General features: G+C 52.9%; 1 protein-coding gene across 1 annotated transcript in view; it reads right to left on the reverse strand.

Moving 5' to 3' along the window:
* Nucleotides 1-10,725: 10,725 nt before the first annotated feature.
* LOC120858137 (vitamin D3 receptor) overlaps nt 10,726-16,290 on the reverse strand; it is a 106,672-nt gene continuing 101,107 nt past the window's right edge. Inside the window, exons 8-10 of the mRNA XM_040233988.1 lie at nt 15,489-15,640; nt 15,185-15,301; nt 10,726-13,966 (exon numbers count right to left, since the gene is read on the reverse strand). Coding sequence (XP_040089922.1) covers nt 13,707-13,966; nt 15,185-15,301; nt 15,489-15,640 — 529 coding nt within the window. The 3' untranslated portion in view covers nt 10,726-13,706. The remainder of the gene's footprint in view (nt 13,967-15,184; nt 15,302-15,488; nt 15,641-16,290) is intronic.

Consider the following 16,290-nt stretch of genomic DNA (forward strand, 5'->3'; position numbering starts at 1 on the left):
TTGGTGTAACTGCTTTTTGAAATCAGTTTGGCAATATATAGTAAGAGCTAGAAGATGTTTTTACCGTTTGGCTTAATAACCCCACCCAAAATACCCTAAAACCAAAATTCGAGGTGGGGCAAGTGGAATATGTGCATAGCAATGTTCATCACCACATTCTTTACCATATGGAAAATTAGAAACAATCTGAACACCTACAGTTGGAAAATTGCAAAACAAATTATATTTCCACTTAATAGAAAATTATGAAGCTGCTAAAAAGATGTTTTGAATGTGACATAGCATGGCAACAGAATACAGATTTCCCCACGCCCAGTGATGGTAACTGTGTTTAAAGAAACCCTATGTAAGCACAGAGGAAAAGATTGAGAGGAAATGTGAGTGACAGGGAATGATTGTGTGGCGTGGTATGGAGGCACACATTTTTCTAGTCTTTTTCTTTTTGGTTGTGTCATATGGTATGTGGGATCTAGTTCCCCAACCAGGCTCAAACCTGTGTCCCCTGCATTAAGAGCAAGAAATCTTAGCCACTGGACCTCCAAGGAAGTCCCTCTAGTTGTTTAAGAACTGTCAATGTTGCGAAACGTTGGGGAGATTGGGGTTGAGGGTTGACCACCAGCTTCCACTGGGCTACAGGGAGGGCCCTGAAGACCAGAGGGAGGTCCTCAATTCATTCCTCCAGCGGATATATTAACTGGACCATCCATCTGCAGGCCATCACTGCCGGCACTGTCCACTGAAGGCTCCCAGGGCTCAGCTGACTCTCAACTCCATGCTGGGGGCAAGACTTTGTGCTGGGGCTGGAAAAGTGTTAGTTGCTCAGTCATGTCCGACTGTTTGTGACCCCGTGGACTGTAGCCCTCCAGGCTCCTTTGTCCATGGGATTCTCCAGGCAAGACTACTAGAGTGGGTTGCCATTCCTTTTTCCAGGAGATCTTCCTGACCCAGGGATAGAACCTGGGTCTCCCACATTGTAGGTAGACTCTTTACTGTCTGAGCCCCTGGAAGTGTTAGTTGCTCAATCGTGGACTGTAGCAATTCCCTGGACTGTAGCCCACCAGACTCTTCTGTCTATGGGATTCTCCAGGCAAGAATACTGGGGTGGGTTGTCATTTCTTTCTCCAGGGGGATCTTCCTGACCCAGGGATCAAACCAGGGACTCCTGCATGGCAGGCAGATTTTTTACCATCTGAGCCACCAGGGAAGCCCCTGAGCGGAGGGACGGCCCAAAGAGGACAGAAGGGAAGGGAACAGTGTGGGGGGTAGCAGTGGTCCAGGGAGGTCAGGGGAGGGCTGGGGGGTCACTAAGGAGCTTAGGGTGTGTGAGGGCTGCTCTGCCCTGGGGGAGGGGTTGGCAGGCTGTGGTCGGCCACCTGCTGTTTCATATCATGCTGAAGGTGACAAAAGTCGTGAGTGGGCCCTCACCTCCACTGCCCCACCACAGGAACTCTACCTGGGCCCCCACCTACAAGCACCATCCGGCTCGGGCAGCCTCCTGCTCCTCCCCCCTCAGCTCTCTTCCGACAATGCACACTGGGGCCTTGAAATAACATATCTTTATTTATGCCATCATTTCCACATAATTTGCCTATGATTCATCTGTTGTCAAGAGGCATTAAAACCTCCAGCCTCAGCTCCCAGGCACCCACCAGTCCCCACCCCACTCTCCCCTGGGACCCACCCTGCCCCTTCCCACAATCTCTTGTCTAGCTCTCACCCAACCCCAGCAGCCCCTGTTTGCAGCGCCTCTTCCTCCACAAGCGCCCCCACCCCAAGCTCCTCCCCACTGGGCTTTTTGGGGAGTGGGAGGCAGGGGCTGGGACTCTCCATCCTCTCCCCCAGCCCAGACCCTGCCTGGCCTGAGGCAGGCCATGCTGAGACTCCAGATGAACTAACACGATCAAGAAAAGGGAAGAAGCTTCTCCTGGCCCAGAAGCAGGGAGCTATGGAACCCCTTCAGGGACTTCCACACTCTACTTCCTCAGGCTGGATTTTCCTGGTACCTCAAGGCTGGTCCCTGAGTCCCTCCTTCCCCTTTATTCTGCTCTGACAGGGCACAGGGGTATAGAGTTTCCAGAGTGGGTGTGTGTGTGTGTGTGTGTGCACATGTGTTGGTGGGTAGGAATAGGAAGGGTAGTCTCACACCCTCATTGATTACCTAGTAAGGCTTTAAGGCTTTGGGGACCCCTCCCCAGCCCTCCCCGGGGAAATGTGAGTGAGTCAGGGAGCCGCAAGGTGGGGGAGGCAGGGGAGGAAGAGGATGGGGGCGAGGAGGGGGCTCTAGAAGGCGGTGGGGGTGAGGGGCGCTGTGGTTGTGTTATCTGATGTGAGGAGCCAGGTGTGCTCTGGGGGTGGGGGGAAGAGCAGCCTGAGAGAGAGAGGCAGAAACTGCAGACTTGGCCTGGAGAAGCAGAGAGGCCGAAACAAGAAAGGCAGAGCAAGCCTGGGAGGCCCGTCAAGGTCTCTCCTCGTCAGAGACCAGTTTCCCTCTCGAGCTCTGGAGGCAACCTGGGGTGGGGGCAGTGTCCTCCTGGCGGCCCCCAGCCTGGCTCCCCCAGCTCACAGAGAAGCAGGCGGCCTCTCTCCACTGCAGGACAGAGCTGGGGTGGCCAGGGCAGGGTGGTGTGGGCGAGGGTCCAGCCTCGTTCCGAATCAGGGCAGTTGGAAACGGTTGAGGGTCTGTAATCTCGGTTGGGGGTTGACGGGTGGAGGAGGCTTTGCAGAAGGAGATAATGGGGAGGAGCCGAGCCCTGGCCTGGAACAGGGAGCCGGGGGCAGCCTTCCCCCTCCTCGGTGGCCTGGGCAGGCCTGTGAGCACCGCTGGGGCACCGGTGGGGTCCTCCACAAGTGGACCCACCAGGTGTGAGTCCCACCTGCCCCAGTCCCAACTCAGGTGTGTGTACGACGGGGGAAGGACGGCTGAAGAGAACAGTGGATCCCCTGGGAGGTGATGAAAATTCTAAGAACGAAGTCTAATGGTCACCAAGCACTTACTGCGTGCACACCAGGCACAAGTCTCAACGTCTCCCAAGTGAGGATCACCAGTGTCTTCGCTCTGTGGGAGAGAGACAGACCCTGTCCATCTGCCAGCAGTCCTGGCAGCAGCTACTTCAATCTGGCTGCTCCCCTAGTGGAGGCCCTGCTGGAGCGGCAAGCTCCCTCCTGTTAGCTCCACAAAGACCCTGCGTTGCCCCTCCTGCAGGGGAAACCAAGGCCCCCAGATCTCCAGTCACCACCCCCAGGTTACACCGCTGGTGAGAGGTGTAACAGGCTTCAGGACCACCTGCTGTCTAGTCCCTCTCCACCACTGTGGCTGCTTTCCTCGAGGCCAGGAGTGGTGTGGGGTGGAGGGGCAGGGGCCCCCCTTGTGTCCCTCTGCCTCTGCACCCTCAGCCCAGTCCCTGCTGGCCTGCAGTGGGGACAGCTGTGGGGAGCGCCCAAGAGAACCAACACCCACTGAGCCGTCCACTGCCGAGGCTGCTGACATCCTGCCCGCCGAAAGCACTCCCTCTGCTCCCGCCCATCCACTCCTCCACCACCTCAAGGCCTTCCTGTGAACAAGGCGAAGGCAGGAGCCCCTTGGGGCGGGGTCCCTATCAGAGAGGAAGTGAAGCTGGCTTCTTTCCCATCCCCTTTATCACTTCTCCCCATCCCTACTTTATCACCCAGGGCTGTTCCACCATCCCGCCCCCCCACCGCCGCCCCCCGTTGCTCCCCTGGGGCTCCAGGATGGGAGAGGGGAAGAAATTTAAATCAGTGGAACTGGGGGTGGGGCTGGAGGGAAACAGAAGGGACAGCGGGAAGGAGTTTCCCTGGCTCTCTGAACCCAGTTGTTCAGGGGTCCTCTGCTCTTGGCCAGGCTGGCCTTGGTTGCGGAGCCTTTTCTGGTGGGCTGCTTGCTCTACCTGGCCCTGTTGGGAAAGGGAGAAAAAGGAGCCAGGGACAGACACAGCTGGGGCCCCTGCTCTCCCCTCGCCTTGTCCTTGCCCTATGCTGGCTGCCACAGGTGTTCACAGAATTTCTCATGAGATGGAGTTGGGTCTGGGTGGCAGGGACCTTTCCAAATGCCCTGGAGGATTCTGAGTGCAAGTGAAGAGGACTGTGGGAGGCCCCACGGAGCTAAATAAGGGCTGCCAGGCTGTGCCGCATGGGGCTTCTCCACTTTTCACCACGGCATCTCTCAGCGGGTGCCTCAGGAGAGTCCTGCCCGCTGCCCACTGTCTTCCCCTCTCAGTAACCAGGATCTAAGAGACTATGCCTTTCTTCCCCTAGTCTAGCTCAGACGGTATTTGCAGAACAATCCAGCTTGGAATCTGATACTTGATCCACCCCTTCCTGCACCCCCTGTATCAGATATCCTTGGATCCCCGAGCCTTGGCTCAGATCTGGTCTAATTCTGTGAGAATCTGTTCAGACTTGGGGTGAGATGGTTGGGTCTTGGAGAGGGAGGGGCCAAAGAAGCACTGCCAAGTTCCCCAAATTCTTGTGAATGCCTGGGATTTTGCAAGGCATCCACTCACCTCCTCAAGACTCAGTCTCATTACCCACCCCTTCCCTTGTCCCCAGGGAAGTCTTGAACAACCAAACCAAAAGGCTCTGGTCAGGACACTTGTGTCAGCCTGCAAAAAAGCATTGTCTTAGCTCTGTCTTAACCAACTCTGTACTTGATTTGCAGACCTAAGTTTTGGAAGATGCAAGGCCAGCATGGATAGTCAGAATGTTAGATGACAAAGTGAGGATTCCAAAGGTTTGAACAGGCTAAAATGTGGGCAAAATAAAATCAGACAGATATGAATAGGGATAAATGCCGTGATGAATTCTGCCTGTTGGTCCCCAAACCCAATCATTCACATCCAGAATAAGGAAGATATGGCAGCTGCTGTAGAGAGAGGCAGTTAACATATGGGTTCTGAAGCTAAAGGGACTTAACTTCTCAGTTTCCAAAGTTCACGGGAAGGTGTTGAAATTTGCATAAGTCTGTTTGCATTTCATCTTCCATCAGGGACCCACGCAGAATTTTTTTTTTTTAAAACTTGACATCTATTGTGAAGATCAGATCTTTGAGACACTGACAGAAGTGGGTGGCACATTGCCTCATTTTTACTCATTCATTCATGTATTTTTATTCAGCTACATTCATGGAATCCCTCCTCTATTTCAGTCTGGTAGGGAGCCCCAAAGGCCAACCAGAAATGTAAAACACACTACAACGTACACCTCATTCTACCAGAGAGTGGGTGCACCATTCTATCCGAAGGGGTCAAGGGAAGGTACAGCGTGATGAAGTTCAGGGAAGAATTTGTGCAAGACATGAAGCCTGAGCTGGAAGTTGAAGCAGCAGGAAGAGTCTGACAGGTTGAGAAACTAAAGGATGGAGTATAGGGTGGGGCAAAATCAGGCCAAAGAAACCAGGTTAGAAGGATGTGCAGTGTAGAGCTCAGAGTGTAGGCTGGGACTCCTGTGGATTCCTGAGCCCCTTTTAGGAGCTCTGCAAGGTTGAAACTACTTTCATAATACCAATACGTTAAGTGTCCTTTAAACTCTCATTCTCTCACTTGTGTACACAGAAGTCTCCCAAAGTTTTCATGATGTGCGTTACTCTAGCTGATGGGCTGCAGAACCAGTTATGAGAATCTAGCTGCCTCTATGAAGCCAGACATCAAAGAGATTTGCAACACTGTCAAACAATCCCTTCTTGTCACTAAACTTGTTTGTTACTTTTAGTAAAAATTGTGTTATTTATGTTATCTTATAATAGATTCATTACTATTTTTAAATTTAATGAATATTTAATATTTTTCTCAATTTAAACTTCTAATAAAAATGGTATAGATGATCTTATTTGCAAAGCAGAAATACAGACACAGATGTGGAAAACAAACGTATGAACACCAAGGGGGAAATAGGGACGGAGACAATTGGGATGAATTGGGAGACTGGGATTGATATATATACACTAGTGATACTATGTATAAAACAGATGAGTAATGAGAACATACTGTGTAGCTCAGAGAACTCTACTCAGTGCTCCGTGGTGATCGTCATAAAAAACAAAACAAAACAGAGATATGGGTATATGTAACCCACTCCAGTGTTCTTGCCTGGAGAATCCCATGGACAGAGGAGCCTGGTGTGCTGCCGTCTATGGGGTCGCACAGAGTCAGACACGACTGAACCATATGCCATAGCTGATTCACTTTGCCATACAGTAAAAACTAACACAACTGTAAAGCAACTATTCTCCAATAGAAATTAATTTAAAATGTTGAGAAATAAGTTTCTAACTTGGCAAATATTGATGGCTATAACTCACATAGACGAAAGCTCTTTGTGGGTGGGGGGTAGGCATTTTTTGGGCTTCCCAGATGGCTCAGTGGGTGAAGAATCCGCCTGCAATACTGGAGATGGGGGTTCAGACCCTGGCTTGGGAAGATCCCCTGGAGGAGGGCATGGCACCCCACTCCAGTATTCTTGCCTAGAGAATTCCATGGACAGAGGAGCCTGGCGGGCTACAGTCCATAGAGTCGCAGAGTGAGACACGACTAAAAAGACTGAGCACGCACGCAGGCGTTCTTTGCTGTTAATGGCCCAAAGACCAAAACATTTGAAAAGAGCTGATGTGGAAGCAGCCTGCGGAGCCACGGTCACAGCTGCAAGTGGGTGACTGTGACCATAGCTAGTCTCACAGTCTGGATAGTGACGTGTGCTCCTGGATCACTGTGGGCTGTGCACCCCACCAAGGGAGCGTGGGTCCAGTGAACACTAAGGTGAGAGAGGAGAAATTAACACAACAGATACGCGGAGCAAGCCTGATGCTTGCGGCTCATCACGATTCCCCTCTGCGAGCCACTTAGGTCCAGAGAATACTGACTTTAGTTATGAGGTGGGTAATATGTGTACAGTCAGGTCACTGGGGAAGCGAAGCTGGTAAAGAAAGACCATAACTGAAAGAAGCTTGGAACAGCATTAACTACAGTTCCCCGTTTGTTGAATTTCTGTGCCTACCTTCCCATCTCTTTCCCACAGTTTTTTCTCCAGCGGAGCGGTTTCAATTCAGGCCTATTAGGCTTATTAAATTGCACACCTGCCCCCTGGTGGCCGAATGGAGCAATGACGCCTTCTCCCCTCGCCGATAGATTTTCATGGAGCAGGAGCTTATGGCTTCCAGAGGCTGACATCAGCGTGGCGGGGTCAGCCAGATCCCTCCGGAGCTACTCCAGAGAGTAGCAGGGATCAGTCGTAAGAGGGCTGGAGCGGTGTCAACGTCCAGTGAAAACTTGTTTGACCATCCCTTCACTCTGCAAGTTAATGATGATGCTGGCGGCATTTATGATAAGAGCTTTTCACAGATTGTATCACAACAACGAACTAGAAGTGGGTACTATTATTGTTGCATTGTATAAATGAAGATTCTGAGACTCAAATGCGTTAATTCACTTGCTCAAAGTCACACAGATAGCCATCAGCAGAGCCAAGACAAGGACCCATCAGTTTATGCCATTAAGTGTTTGGCTTCTGGTTGTGCTCCTGGTGATGGCCTGTTTGCAGGTCTGTCTTCTTCCAGTGGACTGTGCCTTTCTTGGGGTGCGGCAGCTGTCCTGTTCATCGCTGTATCCCCAGCACTGAGGCCTGTGCTGGGCTTGTGCTAAGAGATACTGCAAGGACTGCACAACCAAGGTGGACCTCAGGAGGAACCGGGGGCCAGCAGGGAAGGTGCTTAGAGGCTCCAGACAAAAGGGGTCAGGCACCTTCACAGAGATAAAAGGCGAGAGCAGGATAGGGGGAGAGGAGTGGGGGAGAGTGGCCAGGCGAATAGCCCAAACCTGTCCCTGTAGGGCAGTAGCACCACCTAGTGGTGGAACTCAACGTGACTTCGGGGGGAAAAACACTAGACAGTCCAAAGCTCAGAAGAAGCTGGGAACAGCTCCCTCTGGAGGGAGCCCCAGGAACTATTGCTGCCCACTCCCTAGAGCCAAAAAGAAGGGCCTGGAAGCGTGCTGGGCCTTCCACAAGGCGTCAGGTTGTACAAAATGTGAAGAAACAACCCCTAATCCTTACCTAGTCTTGGCTGAAAAGAGGACACATGAAGTTCACACTCTTTTCTGGGGGGAAGCCTGCATCCAATGACCAGAAATGTAAAAGCCAGCTCCCTCACCTCAGCTTGGGGCAATCTGAAGGGCCATCTCAATCTTTCAGAGCCCCTGTAAGGGCTGGTTGAGACCTCTGGTGAGACTGCACCACTCCACCTGACTCCACCTTCTTCCCTGCCACCCACAAATATGATCTTGTGACTACTCCCTGGTGAGCTCCCTGCACTTCCATCTGCATTTCAGAGTTGGCTTCCCCAGAATCCAACGTGCAGCAGCACTGTCTCCTGAGTCGCATATGGTGTGTCTCAGTGTATGAATTCCAAGCAGCTGTCTGGACCAGTGACCACCCCCCTCCCTACCCCCAGTCTCTGCTCCACATCCTGCTATGCTTCCTGGTCAGCTGGAGCACACACCCCCCTCCAGGAGCCTCGCAGACATCATGCCTATAGTGAGTGCCAGTTGGCATGAAGAGGTATTCCCTTGGTCACACTGGGAATGTCACGCATCACCCTTGTCCCCTGCAGGGCCACGGGGCAGGCAGACAGACCTGAGGTGCATAGACAACCTCCAAGGAATCTCACTAGCAGCCAGAGACCCTGATCTGAGGGCTCTGGTCACTCCAGGCAAGGCCTTCCTGCCTGCTGGTCCCCAGAACTGAGGTAAATAGTATGTCCTGGTACAGTGATGACCCATTTATGCCACAGGAAGCTCTGAGCCTATCAGCTTTGTGATCTGTGAGATGTTTCTTACATTTCTTCTGAGGAGCGGATGTATTCACAGCAGTCCCATTGCAAACGTTGCTTGATATAAAGGGAGGGTGTTTCCTAAATAGCCTCTGGTGGTGGTGGTTTAGTCGCTAAGTTGTGTCCAACTCTTGTGATCCCATTGACTGTAGCCCGCCAGGCTCCTTTGTCCATGGGATTTTCTAGGCAAGAATACTGGAGTGGGCTGCCATTTCCTTCTCCAGGGAGTATCTTCCCGACCTGGGGATTGAACCCATGTCTCCTCCATTGCAGGCAGATTCTTTACCACTTAGCTACCAGGGAAGCATCTGACATATGGTATCAAATACTTAGTGGACATCTGACCGACAGATGGACAGAAACGTACCATCTGTGAACAGGATACATTGTGTAGACCAACCCTGTCCAACAGAACTTCCTGCAAAGAGGGAAATGGTCTGTCCATTCCCATAGGCCTGAGGCTACTGGGCACTAAGAAAATGGTGAGTGCAGCTGAAGAGCTAAATGTTTACTTTTATTTAATTTTAATGAATTTTAATTTAAATAGTCGTATGTAGTTACCTTATTGAACAACACAGATGTGGACCCAAGGCCTGGAATATGAAAACTAAAAGTCAATTTCTCCTAACCGGATGCATTCCTCTCTGTTTACCTGGAAAAGTTGATTGTAACACAAAGCCTTGGAGATTTTGTGTTCCTCCGGATCGTCTATAAAAATGCTAAATAAGAGCCTTCTAACAGTTTCTGGGGACTCGTCTTCACATTTTTCCTGCCAGAGATGTACCCTGGGATGGTATTTCTCTAAACTCATTCACTTTTCTTAACAAAACAGCCCTCAAGCCCTATCCCCAATTCTTCTACTCCCATCCCATCCCCCACTGACACATTTGATTTGAAATCAAATTTTTCAGATGCTCCTGAAAAATTAAATTACATCCAGAGGTTCTCCGACCAGTTTATCCTAAATAAATACATTGGTTATGTTTTTCCTACATGTTTCCCCTGAGATGACCATTCTGTGTCTTTGCTAGTTATTTGTGCTTGTGTGTTTAGCAAAGCTGCCCTTTATTATGTGTGCTGTGCTAAGTCGCTTCAGTCACGTCTGACTCTTGTGATCCCATGGACCATAGCCCATTAGGCTTCTCTGTCCCTGGGATTCTCCAGGCAAGAATATTGGAGTAGGTTACCATTGCCTCCTCCAGGAGAATCTTCCTGGCCCAGGGATCAAACCAGTGACTCTTAGGTCTCCTGCTTTGGCTGGGGGGGTGGGGGGTGGGGCGGGGCTCTTTACCACTAGCATCGCTTGTGAAGTCCCATCCTTTATCATAAACCCCACTTTTTTTGGAAATGGAGAGGGTGCATTGGCTCCTTGGGGTCTTTTGAAGTCCTGTATATTCACAAGAGTCATTTGCAGTTTGCCAAGTCATGTCAAAGAGTCGGACACGACTGAGCGACTGAACTGAACTGAACTGAAGTCATGTCAAATACAGGCACAGTTTAGTCAAGAGGTGCCTGGTTTCTATTCTGGAGGTTTTAGGGGCCCCACAGAAATGGACACAAGACATGCTGCTGAATGCTTCCTGAGAGCAGAGCCCTGTTGGGTCCAGCACCTCCAATTTCTCTTTCCCAAAGTCTGCTTGAGGAATGGGAACCTCCCTTACACCCCTTTTCATAGAGAGCTGGCATGACTAGCTGTCATTTGTCAGCCCCTTCGGCTCAGCAGGAATCAGTGTAGTGTAGCAGGTAATTAACGGCTTCTGGAGCTAGCTGCCAAGGTTCAAACCCCATCTCTCACTTACCACCAGTGCCGCTTTGGGCAAGTTATCCGCTCTGTGAAATGAGTGTAGTAGTTGTCCATTTCCCCAAAGGGTCCTTAAAAGGATAAAGCAAGCTGGTTTGCATAAAGCATTTATTTACAGCAGTACTTGACATAAAGTAAGTGCTATGTAAATATCCGCCATCGTTATTACCATATGGGAAGTATTCATCGGTTTTATTTGACAAATTCTTGGCAAATGTTTTTTCTCTTTGGAAATCACCAGGAACCCTTCTTCAAAGCCCTCTTTGCTGTTTTATTTCCAGATTTAACCAGATCTGCTGTACGTTCCAAGCCTCCCTGTTGACCGCATTCAGATTCTCCTACTTCTCCCAGGCAGCCAGAGAAGGCTTTTCCTATCTCCCAGAATCTTGTTTATTTGGCATTTTTGGTGTATACTTTCCCGGCTTCCCTGATAACTCAAAGGGTAAATAATTTGTCTGCAATGTAGGAGACGTGGGTTCAGTCCCTGGGTCGGGAAGATCCCCTGGAGAAGGAAATGGCAACCCATTCCAGTATTGTCTGGAAAATCCCACGGACAGAGGAGGCTGGTGGGCTATAGTCCATGGGGTGGCAAAGAATCGGACATGACTGAGCGACTAACACTTCCTGGCTTTCCAATAATATGCTTTAAAAGGTTGAGATTTATGACTGTCTGCCTTCACATTCTCTCATTCTGAAACAGAGAGATGACCACATTTTCTTTCAAATGAGGGAGCCTGACTTTTCTCTCCCTTCCAGCTGCTAGACTGGACTTTGGGACTGCATGGGGCTGTCAGGGGCGCCGAGGCTGAGGAACAGCGTCCTCCGTGCGTCCTGCCGTGCTCCCTGGGGGAGGCAGGGCTGGGGAGCACTGGGCGGATGAAGGCAGTACAAAGGCAAATTTGCTTTATTGATAAGGCAACAGCATTAAACCAAGCTGAGGCAGAGACCCCACCCGACCAGGGCCACACTGGGGTGGGGTTCGAGTCACACTGAGATGCAGGCTGAGGCGTCCCTTTTCCTGGTCCTGAGGGCTCAGTGAGGTGACAGCCCAGGAAAGAGAGGCAGGGCTCTGGACTTGCTCCGTCTAAAATCCAGGGCTTCCCCCAAGGGACAGGTCGGCCACCAGGGGAATGGGATATGACGTCTGAGCTGTAGCGCAGTATAGGAAAAACAGCACGGGACCCCATGGCCAACGTCCGGGTCCAGACCTGGGACTGCTCCAAACTAGTTACACGAGCTTGGGTGAGTCACACCTTCTCCTCAGCATCAGTTTTCTCTAACAAGGGGGTTGAACTGGGTTAGCGATTTTCAAGCCTTTTCTACAATCAGATCCCAAGGGCCTCTCCTTAATTTGTAAAATAACAGCAACAATAGTGTGCAGAACTTAGCCAGCATAAGTCCACACCTCCCATAAGTATCTCTTCATTAGCGGTGCCTACTATCCACTTTATCAGGATGTGGTCCCAAAGGCATCTGATTCTAAAGACAACTTCCATCCATCAGACGTCAGCTCTGGATACGGGAAGAACACCGACTTTGAAGTTTGGTGCCCCCACCCCACCTGCCTCACCGGCCCTTTCTGACATTAGTGGGTGGGGTGGGAACAAGGAGGAACCAGCCTCACCCAACTCCACCGGAAGCGCTATCCCAGACCCGCTGCCCCCCACCCACACTTGAGATGCTGGAGCAGTGCTGGAAGCGGACCCAGGCGGCCAGGGTGGGCTGGGGCTGTTGGGACCTGGAAATTCCTCTCCCTCATCCCACCCTCCCATGGACAAAGGAGCCTGACGGGCTACAAAGAGTCGGACACTACTGAGCGACTGACACTTTCACACTTCATCCCACCCTGCCAGGAAGGAAAGATGAGGCCCTACTGGTAAGTGGCTTCTCCAGATTGCTGGGGGCAGGGACAGTGGACTGATCTCTGGGTCATCACCCTTGGCCATCCACCCCAGGGAGAGGCCCGTCCAGCCCCACGGCCGCTGTGCAAGGGCTCTGGAGCCTGTGGCCAGTCCTGTCTGGGGTGGGTTGTAGGGACCTGCAGGGTGTGAATGAGGACAGTGGCTGCAATCCTCTGAAGCCTGGGGGCCGTTCAGTCCTGCCACGTGGACTGTGGGAGGGAGAAGAGCTCCCGCCTCCCCAGCCCCTTAGACCCCAGCTTAGAGGAGCTGTGGGCTCAGTGGCAGGATGGGTGGGGCCTCTGTCTACTACTCTTCTACCAGGCTGGGTTTGTCTGTCCCCTCATCACCTGGGCCCTGCTCACTTCCCTGCTTGGCCTCCAGCACTTGCGTTCTGGGCCAGTGGCCCCTACCATGGGGAGAAAGCCCAGCTTACCAGAGCTGCTACCGGGGAGAATGTTCCCATGGTGATAGGATGAGGGTGGGCCCTACAGCGTTAGGCCGGCAGCGTGTGAATGAGGGTGGGGGTTGTGATCTTGGTCACCTTAGTTTTGGGGCTTCCTTAGCAGCGAGTGTCCTAGGAGGTCAGGGTAAGAAGGCAGAGGAGGAGGGCCCATCACAGCACACTGCCCAGGGGCAGACAGCACAGACCAGCAGCAGAATGAGGAGGGGGTTGTGAGTCAGTATTTATCGTGGGTGGGCGGAGGAAGGGTGGTCCCAGCAGCTCTGGATGGGTGGGCTTGGAGTGCAGTGGAGGTACAGGTGTCTCTGTCCCTGAGGAATGGGTCTGTCTCTCCCGCCTGCCTGCTCCCTCGGCACCAGCCAGCAGCCACTTCCGGATGGCGGGGACGTCCTCGGGCAAGGGCCCACCTTCAGCCTCTGCCCTCTGCCCCCACTTGAGTTCCTTTGTCAAATAAACGAAAAATCCTCATGACTGAGGTCTTGAGGAAAGTGGGGGGTGGGTTGGGGGGGCAGCCTGTGGCCTGCAGGTGAGGGGGACCTGGCGTTAGATGGGGTAGGAGAGAGGATGGGCCAGCCGGGGAGGGGAGGCGGGAGAGGAGGGGATGAACCCCAGCAGGTGTGGAAAGGGCTGCTGGGCAACCGCCAGCCCCAGGCCTGGGTGCCCAGCCCTGGAGAGGCTGCCCCTCCCAGGCTCCAGTACAGGCCGCCGGAGTCAGGAGATCTCATTGCCAAAAACCTCGAGCAGAAGGGGTGTGAGCTTCATGCTGGACTCAGGCTGGAAGGAGAGGCAGCGGTACTGCTTGGAGTGCTCCTCGTTCAGGCTGCGCAGGTCCGCCAGCTTCTGGATCATCTTGGCATAGAGCAGGTGGCTGCCTGGGGGCGGGTGGCGGCAGCGGATGTAGGTCTGCAGCGTGTTGGACAGGCGGTCCTGGATGGCCTCGACCAGCGCGGCGTCCTGCACTCCGGGGCGGTCTGTGGGCAGAGAGGCAGGGGGTGGCGGGGAGCTCTGAGTCGGGTCCCTTACTGCCCAGCCCCAACCCCTCAGCCCGAAGACAGACCCCCAGCCTCAGCATCTTCCTCTGTCACTCCTGGACGGCTGCTAATCTGTGACATCAGGCCTCCCCACCCCCTTGGGCACTTCCCACTGCCGTGAGGATCAAGTCTCAGGTCCACCTGAGTCCTCTGGTCCTGTCTCCACCTTGTCTCTCTCCTGTCTCTATTGTCCATCTTTCATCAGGATCTGGATCGCAGGCTCTCACATCTGTGTTCCCTTTACCCGGAGCTCATCTCCTTTACTTTTGCCTGCCTCTTACTGATCCTTCAGGTAACAGCATAAAGGACTTTCCTCGAGGTCATTCCTGATGAGCCCTTACCTCCAGGTGACATCAGGCTCCCATCTTCAGCTCTACCCTCTGTATCATCATTTACTTTATTTTTAAAACTCTCATCACACAAGGAGTTGGTTGTTAAATTGCACGTGTTTAATGTCTCCTCCTACACTTGATGGGGGCATCTGTGTCCTGTTTGCTGCTGAGTCCCTGTGCCAGGCACAGTGCCTGGTGCTTGACAGAAGCCTGATAAATCAGTGTTGAGTCAGTGAAAGAATGAGTGAATGCTGGGCAGCGGGAGGGGTGCCCACGTCCTCTCCTTGGGCGCCTGCCCAGGAAAGCATCCCTTTATAGAGGCCACTGGCTTGTTCCCTGAACACCGTCTAGGTGGAGCCTCACCAGCCACCCAGCATCCTCAGGACTGCAAGATCTCCTCCTCCTCGACCTCTCTCCCTCTTCCCACCCCAAACAGGCAGGAGAGCTTGAGGGTCACAGCACTCTGCCTCCAGCATCTGTCAGCTAAACTATCAGGCCAGCAGAGCCATCTATCAGGCCCCAAGGTCTTGTGCCCTGCCCCCAGGGGACCTCAAGTGTCAGCAGAGGTCAATCCAGTTCACACAAGAGCAGAGCCTGAGTCTGGTTCTTCAGAATCCCACCCATGAACCAGCAATGGTCTCACTAGCTCAAGGGCAGTGAGGAAACCTTCAACAAACCCATACCACGCAGCCTGGGCAAACCCAGCAAAGTGGGTCTTTCCTGGTCGGACTCTCCTTTTGCTCACTTCTCCCCCTGAGCTTCTCTGCTGCCCCTCAGCGGGGCTCACCCTTCATGCCTGCCCCCCCCCAGCCATGCCGCTAGGTACCTGGGGAGACAATGCAGATGGCCATGAGCAGGACGTGTTCCTCTTCGTGCAAATTCAGCTTCTTCAGCCCCACCTGGAACTTGATGAGGGGCTCGATGAGCTCCAGGCTGTGTCCGGCTACAAGAGAGAACAGCCCGCTGCTGTGGGCATCTGCGGGCGCCATCCACCCCACTCCACCCACCCTCTGGCCTGACCCTCGCCCTTCTCTCCCAGTTGCTACCTCCCTCTCTCTGAAGTGCCTGGTAGGGCACATGACCCCAGGAGGGGTGGAGCTTAGGCAGATGGAGGCAGAACCCAGCCACACCTCTGGTCACGTCGCTGACTTGGTACTTGTAGTCCGAGCTGCCACAGGTCCAGGACATGTCGTCCAGGGTGAAGGACTGGTTGGAGCGCAGCATGATGACCTCAATGGCACTCGACTTCAGCAGCACGATCTGGTCCTCAGCGGTGAGGTCTCTGCCAGGGAGGGTAGAGGGGGAGGTCAGTTACTCGTCAAGACCTTCAGGTCATGCTGATCAGTGTGATGCTTTGATAGGCACACCCTGCCAGGTGACCAGCATGTGCTCTGGGTCCTCCACCGAGGAACTTGCAGCCTGGGTGGAAAGATCAAGACTGTTTCTTGAAGAAGAGCAACTCAAAGGTGTGACCAAATGCCAGCTGGTGTAGCTCAGCCACTAAGACAAGGAAAATCCAGTGACTTTCCAGGGTCTCCCAAGTCTAAGCAGTCACGGCTCTTCTAGGGTCAGGAAGATGGAGCCTGAGGAGGCCCCCAGGGCTATGGCATGAGTATGTGTGTGCCAAGATGCTTCAGTCATGTCCGACTCTTTGGGACCTCATGGATTGTAGCCTGCCAGGTTCCTCTGTCCATGGGATTCTCCAGGCAAGAATACTGGAACGGGTTGCCACTCCCTTCTCCAGGGGATCTTCCCGGCCCAGGGATCAAACCCACGACTCCTTTGTCTCCTGCACTGGCAGGTGGGTTCTTTACCACTAGCACCACCTGGGAAGCCATGGCATGAATATGGAGGTCTGCAAGAGCATCGCCAGGACCATCCTCAGTGGTTCCTAGTCTTTGGTCCTTCCAGTAGTGAAGTCAACTCTGTCTC

The sequence above is a fragment of the Oryx dammah genome, unplaced genomic scaffold (assembly GCF_014754425.2).
Source record: "Oryx dammah isolate SB20612 unplaced genomic scaffold, SCBI_Odam_1.1 HiC_scaffold_29, whole genome shotgun sequence".
Classification (NCBI taxonomy): Eukaryota; Metazoa; Chordata; class Mammalia; order Artiodactyla; family Bovidae; genus Oryx; species Oryx dammah.